Source organism: Castanea sativa, chromosome 11, assembly GCF_040712315.1.
Source record: "Castanea sativa cultivar Marrone di Chiusa Pesio chromosome 11, ASM4071231v1".
In the NCBI taxonomy this organism is placed as follows: Eukaryota; Viridiplantae; Streptophyta; class Magnoliopsida; order Fagales; family Fagaceae; genus Castanea; species Castanea sativa.
In genome coordinates, this window is record NC_134023.1 from 50,922,684 (window position 1) to 50,933,205 (window position 10,522).

At 34.2% G+C, this 10,522-nt stretch overlaps 1 protein-coding gene across 4 annotated transcripts; it reads left to right on the top strand.

Moving 5' to 3' along the window:
• Window positions 1-550: 550 nt before the first annotated feature.
• On the top strand, window positions 551-10,091 carry LOC142615252 (putative disease resistance RPP13-like protein 1). Of its 4 annotated transcripts, XR_012840705.1 has the most exons (5): window positions 551-4,924; window positions 5,019-5,100; window positions 8,716-9,023; window positions 9,191-9,272; window positions 9,507-10,091. XR_012840705.1 is itself a non-coding variant. In XM_075787981.1 (2 exons), exons 1-2 carry the CDS (start codon window positions 732-734, stop codon window positions 4,540-4,542), a joined length of 3,732 nt encoding a protein of 1,243 aa, XP_075644096.1. In that variant the 5' UTR covers window positions 551-731; the 3' UTR covers window positions 4,543-4,685. The 4 variants fall into 4 exon arrangements, 1 of the variants encoding a protein (XP_075644096.1); XR_012840704.1 differs by lacking the exon at window positions 8,716-9,023; XR_012840706.1 differs by lacking the exons at window positions 8,716-9,023; window positions 9,191-9,272; window positions 9,507-10,091 and adding an exon at window positions 5,267-5,506.
• The last annotated feature ends 431 nt before the right edge of the window (window positions 10,092-10,522 follow it).

The window sequence follows — 10,522 nt, forward strand, 5'->3', positions numbered from 1 at the left end:
CTTTATTTGCAAGAATATATTGTTAAGAGAATCGTATTCAAGTTTATTTCAATTGGACTTGGACTTAAGATTTAGATTTAGGGACTCAAGATGTTCAAATTTTTATTTTAAGAGGTCAAAACAAACATATATATTAATTACTAGCTCAGGGGTTCATTTAAATCCTAAACCAAAGCTAACACCGCCCCTATATCTGAGAGGGACAAGACATTTAATTGTGTTTGAGAATTTGATTGGTTTTTTTGTTTTCTCAAATAGATAGAAGTTTCCTCTTAGACTTTTCTTCTTGCCAAAGTAGTAGTAATAATAATAATAATAATAATAATAATAATGATGATGATGATGATGATGATAATGATAACCATAACTGAGAAATTATCACGAATTAATGAGCATAGAATAATTAGTGATAAAGAATTCTAAACCGTGTTATGCAAGAAACAAGCTTCTTGTTTTTCTTCTAATTATTATTTAATATTTATTGGTGGGTGGATAAATGGTGACAAACAAAGAGCATGCACAATACAAAGCAGAAACATTTATGCAATAATCCATGTACTCCACAAATAGCCTATGCTCCTCAAAAACCAATTTGAATTGTTGCAATAAAAACTTTTGAGACCGAGCAAGGTTTCACAGAAGAAACCAACAACTTCTGCTTTGACTGCTTGGTTATCTTTGCATAATTCTCTCATTCTTTCATTCCCTTTCTATCAAAGAAAACATTGGCTATGGCAGAGGCCATTCTTTCTGCCTTCATTCAAGTAGTGCTTGAGAGATTGTCTACAGAGCTGTTGAACTATGCACATCCAAAGGAAGTCAAAAAGGAGCTGGAGAAGTGGAAAAATGCATTGCCAGAAATTAAGGCAGCGCTAGAAGATGCAGAGGAGAAGCAGCAAACTGAGAGGGCGGTGAAAAGGTGGCTGGATAATCTCAGAGACTTCGCTTACGATTTGGAAGACATGCTGGATGAGTTTGCCACAGAAGGAAAGCTACACAAGTTGAAGGGTAAAGCTAAGGCCAGCACAAGTAAGGTACGGAAGCTCATCTCCCCTTATTTTACTGCTTTGAGTCCAAGTGCTCTTATGAGCAATAGTAGGATGGGGTCAAAAATAAAGGAAATCAGTGCTAGATTTGAAGATATAATGACAAAAAAAAGTAAGCTGGATTTGAGAGAAAATGTTGATAGGAAGTCGTATGGAAAAAGAGGAAGATTGCCCCCAACTTCCTTAGTGAATGAAGCTTATGTTTATGGTAGGCAAGATGATAAAGAGGGTGTACTTCAATTTTTGTTTAGTGAAAATTATAGTGCTGATGAAGTGTCTGTGATTCCCATTGTTGGTATGGGAGGTATAGGAAAAACAACTCTTGCACAGCTTGTATACAATGATGCTAAAGTGAATAGCTATTTTGATATGAAAGCATGGGCTTGTGTTTCTGAAGAGTTTGATGGTGTTAAGGTTACAAAAACAATTCTAAAATCTTTCACTTCTGATAACTGTGATGACAATGACTTAAATTTGTTGCAAGTGAAACTAAAGGAAAAATTGTATGCAAAGAAGTTTCTAGTCATTTTGGATGATGTTTGGAATGAAAACTACAACGATTGGACCATTCTCCGTGCTCCTTTTGAAGTAGGGGCTCCGGGAAGTAGGATTGTAATCACAACTCGCAATGAAGGTGTTTCATCAATGATGGGCACCATTCCAACTTATGCTTTGAAAGAGTTGTCAGATGATGCTTGTTTGTCTATATTTACCCGAAATGCATTGGGGACCAAAGACTTCAAAGCACATCCAGACCTGAAAGATATTGGTGAGGAAATTGTTAAAAAGTGTAAAGGCTTGCCTTTGGCAGCAAAGACCCTTGGAGGCCTCTTACGCACTAAACTAGACCGTTCTGAGTGGGAAGATGTGCTAAATAGCAAGATATGGGAAATTCCAGAAGAGAGAAGTGGAATTGTTCCAGCTCTTATGTTGAGTTACTACCATCTCCCTTCACATTTAAAGAGGTGCTTTGCATATTGCTCAATACTCCCGAAGGACTACGAATTTGAGGAACAGCAGTTGGTACTATTGTGGATGGCAGAAGGTTTAATACAACTAAAAGATGGGAGAAAATCACCAGAAGATTTGGGTAGTGAGTATTTTCGCAATCTCTTGTCAAGGTCATTTTTTCAACAATCAAGCAAGGATAAATCACGGTTTCTAATGCATGATCTCATCAATGATTTGGCTCAATGGGTTGCAGGAGACATATGCTTTAGAATGGGAGATAAATTGGAGGTTAATAACATAGGGAAATTTTCTAAACAGGTCCGGCATTTATCTTACCTTGGTGGCCGATATGATGGCACTAAAAGGTTTGAGGCTTTTTCTGAAGTCACATGTATACGTACCTTCCTACCTCTTATGTTGCCAAATCCAGGGCACTGTTACTTGACAAGTAATGTTCCTTTTAATTTTTTTCCAAAATTAAGGGTGCTCTCTTTGAGTGGATACTGCATAACTGAGCTACCTGATTCCATTGTTGATCTGAAGCATCTACGGTACATTGATCTTTCTCACACTAGAATCAGAAGCTTGCCTGAATCAATAGCCTTTCTCTGCAACTTACAAACATTGATATTAGAGAACTGTGTTTATCTAAAGAAATTGCCTTCAAAGTTGGAGAACCTTGTCAAACTGCGCCACCTCAATATTCTAAAAGCAGATTCATTGGAAGGAATGCCTCCACAACTAGGTAAATTAACTTGTCTCCGGACATTGTCTAATCTAGTTGTGGGAAAAGGCCATTGCTCCAAGCTAAAGGAGCTTGGGTTTTTGACACATATTCGAGGGACACTTTGCATTTCAAGATTGGAGAATGTCACTGTACCCAGGGATGCAAGGGATGCTAATTTAATTGGTAAGCCTGGTCTTAATGAGTTGCTGTTGGAATGGAGTAGCAAAATTGATGAGTCACAAGACAGAACAAATGAATTAGAGGTACTTAACATGCTACAGCCTCCCAAAGCTTTGAAAAAGCTCACTATCAGGTGCTATGGTGGTACAAGATTTCCAACTTGGTTAAGAGGTCCTTCATTTCCTAATATGGTGCTCCTGAGGATTGAAAATTGTAAAAAGTGCACATCCCTCCCACCAGTCGGACAACTACCATCACTCAAAGCCCTTTTTATCAAAGGAGTGGCCAGAGTGAAAAATGTTGGTCCTGAGTTTTATGGGGAAGGTTGTTCACAACCTTTTAGATCCTTGGAAACTTTGTGTTTCGAGAATATGCAGGAATGGGAGAGCTGGACTCCTTATGGAGAATTCCCATGCCTGCGCCAGCTTTCTATTACAAGTTGTCCCAAGCTATTGGGGAAGTTACCAAACCAGCTTCCTTCACTGGAAAATTTTGTGATAAATGGATGTGGACAGTTGGTGGTTTCAGTTTCAAGCTTTCCAATGCTATGCAATCTAGAAATTGAGAAATCCAAAGGGGTCGTACAGGGAGGTAAGGTTGAGTTGAGCTCACTAAACTTCACATGTCTTTCAACAATGTCAGAATTTACATGTCAAACGGAAGGGCCTATACAAGGACTAGAAAAGGTAGAAGACTTGACTATTGATAATTGCGAGGAGCTGGTGTCTTTGTGGTCAAATGATGTGGGATTACAACATCTTCGTTCTCTTCGTGTTCTGAAGATTTCTACTTGTCCCAAACTAATGTCTTTGGTGGCAGAAGAAGTAGAAGAGCAGCTGCAATTGGGTTTGCCATCCACACTTAGAGAAATTGAGATCATAAATTGCAGTGCCCTGGTATCTCTACCCAAGGCAATGATGTACAACATCACCTGTCTTGAGCGTATTTCTATTGATAGATGTGATTCATTGACATCCTTTGCAATAGGCCAGCTACCTCCAACTCTGAAGTGGCTAAAGATTGATCGTTGCAAGAATATGCTGATTTTGCTGGAAAAGGAGGATATCAATTATTTCTGCAGCAACAAGTTACTTCTTGAGTACTTGGAAGCTATTGAATGTCCTTCACTCAAGTCCTTAACATCAAGTGGAGAGTTGCCCGCAACACTTAAACAGCTGCACATTAGCTCTTGTCAAAACCTTGAGTCAATAGCAAAGAGGCTACATGACAACTCATCTCTTGAACGCATAAGTGTCTCAGATTGTGACAACTTTAAATCTTTACCCATGGGCATACACACCCTCAGTTTTCTAGATGAGATTCATATTTGGAATTGCCCAAGTCTTGTAACTTTATCCGATGGAGGGTTGCTCCCCACCAGCCTAAGAGTGCTTTGGATTTTCGGTTGTAAAGATATGCAGGCCCTGCCCAAGTGCATTCACAACCTCAACTCTCTTCAAGAATTGAATATATGGGAGTGTCCAGGCATTGTAAATTTTCCGAAACAAGGTTTTCCCACCAACATAACATCACTTTTTATCTGTGATCTCAACTTCTCTCCAATCTTATTTAAGTGGGGTTTGGACAGGTTCACCTCTCTTAGACAACTTAACATTAAAGGTGGATGTCCAAATCTAGTTTCCTTTCCAGAGATGATGCTTCCAGCCTCCCTAACCAGCCTCACCATTCAAATCTTTCCAAATCTGAAGTCCCTGTCTTCCAAAGGCTTGCAAATCCTAACCTCTCTTGAATATCTGTCAATCTATCAGTGCGAACGTCTCAAGTCCTTTCCAAAGGATGGCCTGCCTCCCTCACTCCTTGAACTTCATATCCAAAGATGTCCTCTGCTGAAAGAACGCTGTAAGAAATTTGTAGGACAAGAGTGGTCCAAGATAGCCCTCATCCCTTGTGTTCAGCTTGATGGCAGGTTCATCTATGAACCAGAAAATGAGAATTGAATTCTGTTGGACTCCATAAGATAAGAAAGAATAGTAGAAGCAGACACTACACTCTTTTCCAGGTACTTTTATACAAATATATAATAACAGTTCATAATAAGCATATCATCTGCCTTCCTGAAATTTTATGATAACAATTCTATATTGCATTTACAGGCAGAAAGCTAGCAGAACTCAGTAAGATCCAGAAAATGTAGAATATGGTAGAATCCAGGGTCAGCTGCATTCTCTTTATCTGGTATGTTTTATTGTTGTTTTTATGTAGAGTAGATTGGATTTATTTTTTATGCTGTCGTGAAAACACTCTAGAATTTTTCAATTTCAATGGATTTATTTTGGTATTTAGTTAATTTTTGTTTGATAATTATATGCCGTTGCACTAATAAAGCTTGGCCTTGCCCCAGCCAAACAAAACCACTACAGCCATGGTGTTACCCTTAAGAGTTTTTGGAGATTCTCCTGGAGTGGACTCCACCATCACTCAATCTCATTGTATTGTAGTCATATGTACCTATGTACTTTTGTTTTACCAATATGTAACCATGTACTTGTAGGGCAAACAAAATAATTATAATTTTCCTAAAAGTGCAGGAACTACAACACTAGGTTAGCTACTATAAATACCTTGCATTGTATCTATTGTAACAAATCAATCAATCAATCAATATATATATAAAAGCAGAGACCTCACGTGAGAGAATATGAGGTTCTGTCATATGGCGCTCTCTTTGACAACGAATTTGTTCACATAAATTCTTTACTCAAATGCCATATAAGAGATAAAGACTAATTCAAATTCAAATAATAATTCCCATGAAAAATATATATATTCAAAAGGCAAGAAAATTATTTTCTTAGATTCATTGTATCAAGGCATTTCTCAAGTGTCACATTATAGATAAGGACTAATTAAAATTTAAAAGATAAAGACTCTTTATTTTCTTGAGTTCATTGTTTCAATACTTTCCTCTCTCTCACAAAGCACAAAACTTTTCGTGTTTTCACTCACCCATTTTCACCTCTTGCACTTCTACTACTTTATATACTCCTACCTATAGTATTTCATCTTCATGCCATAGGTTAGGTGCTTTTTTATTTTGTTTTAGACCTCACAATTTCTTGGTTTCTTTGTCATTTTTTTTACTACTATTTAGTGAGGTATTGGTATGAGCCCCAACCATAAAAGTAAAAAATGATGATTATTATGGAGTTTTCTTTGTTGTGAATCTAGATTATCTCAACTTTAGTTGCAACCCTAAATCTAGTTGTAGCTATTCAGGAATAGTGTGAAACGGTGTACAAATTATAATCATATTGTTAGTTCTCTCCATCAAAGCTACAATTAGGTAGTTCTTCCCATAATTTTTATGTTCTTTCTCATGTATCTTCCACGTATAATACTTATCCACCTATATTTTTTTTATTACGTTTGTTAGTGTTGTAAATTATAATTGTTGTGGTTTGTTAAGATTAATTTCAAATGATTTAATTTGTTGTTATGGTTTTGATTTACAATTGTAAGTTAATTAGCATGCTCTACTTCTCTATATAAAGACAAAGCTCATGTGTAAAATTAATAATACAAGATTAGTTCTCCCATTTTTATCTTATACTTTTCTTGAATTTTAGAATTCTCTTTGTTTTTTGTTTTTTTAAAAGAATATAAAAGCCATATTAGAGGTGATTAAATATTTATAAATGGAAGTGTATTTAGCCAATTTTTCTTTATTTGATTACGTTCTCTATATGTTGCTATGCAAATAATTTTGTTTCATTTAGATTACGAACAAAGTGTTTGAGATTGGGGTCTTGGGATTTGGTGGTGAGAATGAAGTGGTTCAAGAAGTGTTCAGTTTTAGAAATAAAGTTTACCTTGTATCTAGATGTTAATTTATTATTTTAAATATTAAATTTATAATATGGTGTAAACTCCTAGAAATTTCTAATAACTATGTAATTACAAAATATATATATATATTAGTAAAGAAAATCCACTCAAGAGTCGGAAACTACTTTTAGGATAAGGAAAAATTAAAATTATAAAATATGAATTAAATAAATTAAGTTTCAAAGCATTCAACAATATTATGGGAAACATCATTAACACTATATAACAAAATGATTACTATATATGGGCCTTAAAAAAATAAAAATTATTTTCAAATGAAATTACCAAGTATCCGCGCATCGTGCGAAAAATTATCTAGAATTTAATAGTAAGATCTGAAAAACAACAACTGCATCAAAAGGAATTAATCATTGATTATGGAATCAAATTATACTGCGAAGCAACAAAAGAATAAGAAATAAATAATTTTTTTAGTATTCTTACAAAATTAACATCAACACTACTGTTTCTAAGCATTGTATATCATGTATGATGATGATGGGAGGAATCTCCAACTTACTACATCTCAAGCTACCTCCCCCCCCCCCCCCCCAAAAAAAAAAAAAGAGACATATCCAACATAAAAGTAAAATAAACCAAGAATTCTGTAGATCTTGTTTTTAATAGCTTTTCAGTGTATTGCATGAGTTTGCTAATAGTATAATGTAAAATGAAAGACTGAATTTTTTGTTAACTTCCTCTAAGGTTAACACACAAGTTTTTGAAAGAGAGCTAATTTTTTCAAGTCATCAATCTTTCTAAAATATTTTTTTATTTGAAATCTAGTGTTAGAAATAGTGTTACACTGTTATTTTAAACTAATTGAAACTCACTTATGTTTTTATAAAACAGCTCAACACTAAAAAAATCGTGATTAAGATAGGTTTCATCTACTTTAAACAAATTCTAATTAAAATGAGGTATGAATTTTTCTATAAAAATTCTATTTTTAAAGTTTTATTCATTAATACTTATTAATTTTATATATATATATATATAGATATATATATATATATATATACATACATACATACATATAGATATTAATACCTATTAATCTTTATTTATTAATAATTCTTGTTGAAGTTTCATGTATTGCATCCCGTTATTATATAATTTCACAATACAAGTAAGAATGCATTGTTTATTTTTTTTTAAGTTTTTAGTCACAACTCTCTTTAATGACACGTGATCTCCTAAGTATTTTGTAACCACATCTTCATCTAAATCAACTTTTAGCATTGGTGCACAACATTTTGTATTTATGGTAATGATATATTGTACTTAAAACAAAATATGGCCCACAATATTTAGTATTTTTTTCTCGTTTATGGTGACGATATCATCACTGAAATATAAATTGTCTAAACTTAATAATTTGTGTATTATTTAAAATTTATTTTTGAGTATTCTATTTATTTTTTTGAGGAAAAAATATTATAATATTTTTTTGTGCATGCGAAAAATATGAGTCAACCAATAACTCAATCAACCCAACACACTCGTAACCCGTTTAGAATTACTTGTATCCTAATTAACTTGACCCATTGGCCAAAGATAATTTTCTCATCTTTTGGCCGACTAAAGAACTCTAGCTATACTCTTTGAAGGTTCCTAAGATTCATGCTTGTCTACATCTCATCCATTTTAAGGATTATCTCCACTTTGGTGGAAGCATATAGATTTGTGAAAGAATCACTTCCAATTAAATTCTCCAATTTCCTCCCATTTTTAGTTGGATATGCAATATGTGACATTTATTTGATTTTTAAAAGCTACCTACATATCTTACATGTAAATAAAAATATGATGAAATTGAAAGATCTAATAGGAGGAGATCTTATCCCGATAGTTCAAAACCTTAGCCTTTTTTTTCAATAAATGAGATTATTAAAAAAAAAATCATCACCTGAATACTATTTTCAACGTGAGTGAATTGATGGATTGACATTAAACATGTAACAGGTGGGAATTAACTTTGGCTCCAACTTGTGCATACCATCAATTTCGCATGCACTTGCTATATAAATTTTAATGCTAGCAAGCATGCATGCATGCAAATCTCTCTCTCTATCTCTCTCTCTCTCTCTCTCTCTCTCCTATATATTAAGCAACCAGATTGAAATAGAGAGAAAAAACAGGCACAAAGAAAACATACCAGAGTAACACAGAAGCCAGGTGAAGAAAAGGAAGAAATGACGATCGATATTTTAGGTATTTTTAAGGGTAAAAAGAAAGTGGAGCCCCCTACAGCAGAAGAATTAGAAAAACATGTATGTTGACAGGAGAGTGTTAGAATTTAAATTTTAATGATGTTCTTTTCTTTTCTCAATTTAATGAAGGAGAGAAGATCTTTTAGTATCACATGTATACATTTGGTTTATTTGTTAATATATGGGTCATCATGTTGGCTTCAACTTTAGTGCCCTTGTTGTTCCAGGGTATCAGAGTGGTGATACAGTACAACAAGCATTGTGGTAAATGTGCAAAAGATGTCCTGAAACACTGTAAAAGTTTTCATGGTATACTTCTAAATCTTTTATCCAAATCAACCTTTTTTCTTAATATTATTCATTCTGATTATTTATTTTTGTTGGACATAACTGAAAGATTCATCATCAAATTTCTGTATATACTTTTTTTTTTATAAATGAAATCTAATTCTTGTCTGATAGAACTTACTTTTTGCAGTTAGACCTTATGAACAATCAATTCCATTATCAGTTATAATTTATTTGAATTGTTATATTTGTTAGGAGTTTCTGAAGCAAATCTTGATGCTAAATGCCCGCTGGTAACTGTGATTGGTGTGTTTGATCCAAAGGAGCTCGAAAATAACCTCTGGACAAAGTGTAATAAAAGGGTAGAAATTGTTAAGGAAGAAAGGATAGGAGGAAAAACAAGCAAGGGAGATGGAGGAGGAGCAAGCAGTGGAGGAGGACAAGAGAGCATCGAAGCAGTGAAGGAAAACAAGCTAGCAATGGAGGAGAAGAAGGAGCAAACAACAGAGGAGAAGAAGCAAACAAAGAAAGGCAAACAAGTAATGGAGGAGGGACAAGCTAGCAATGGAGGACAAGAAGGAAATTAACAATGGAGGAGGATAAGGGCGCAGTGGAAGACTAGGATTACACCCCCTTTGCACTTTAAAATAGAAGTTTTATACATATATAATCCCCTTTCGAAAGTTTCTTTCTGAGTTATTATAAGCTTATAGCATTTGATAATTGAAATAAAAATGCTTAGTAGCAAAATTGCTTCTGATTTAGTCAAATCTAAAATTCTCAAACTTTAACAAAACTGCTATGCTATACTATGAAAGAATCCCAGCATGCAAGAACCAAAAAGAGGCAGTCAAGTAATTCCAAGTACACAGAGCTTCACATATTTTTGCGTATAAATGTTAATTCATGAGAAACTGAATATCAATCTAAAATTGTTTTTTTTATTTATTGGTAAAAAATATGTACTAAAGAATATGTTCATACAACTCATGATGTTATTCATCCAAAAAATAAATACATAAAAAACACTCATCTTATAAGTTTACCTTCTGCTGGAAAAGACCAGAGAAGAAAAATTCATTCACTGCAACAATGTCGTGAAAAGAAAAAAAAAATCGCGGAAGCAACATATTGACGTTGGGTTCGGCCAACATTGGGATGAAGTGAGATAGAGAATGATATTCTTGGACTTATTAAGGAATGGGTTGGCCCAATTTTGTGGTGGAGTGCTCAAAATAGCCTCTCTCTCTCTCTCTCTCTCTCTCTCTCTC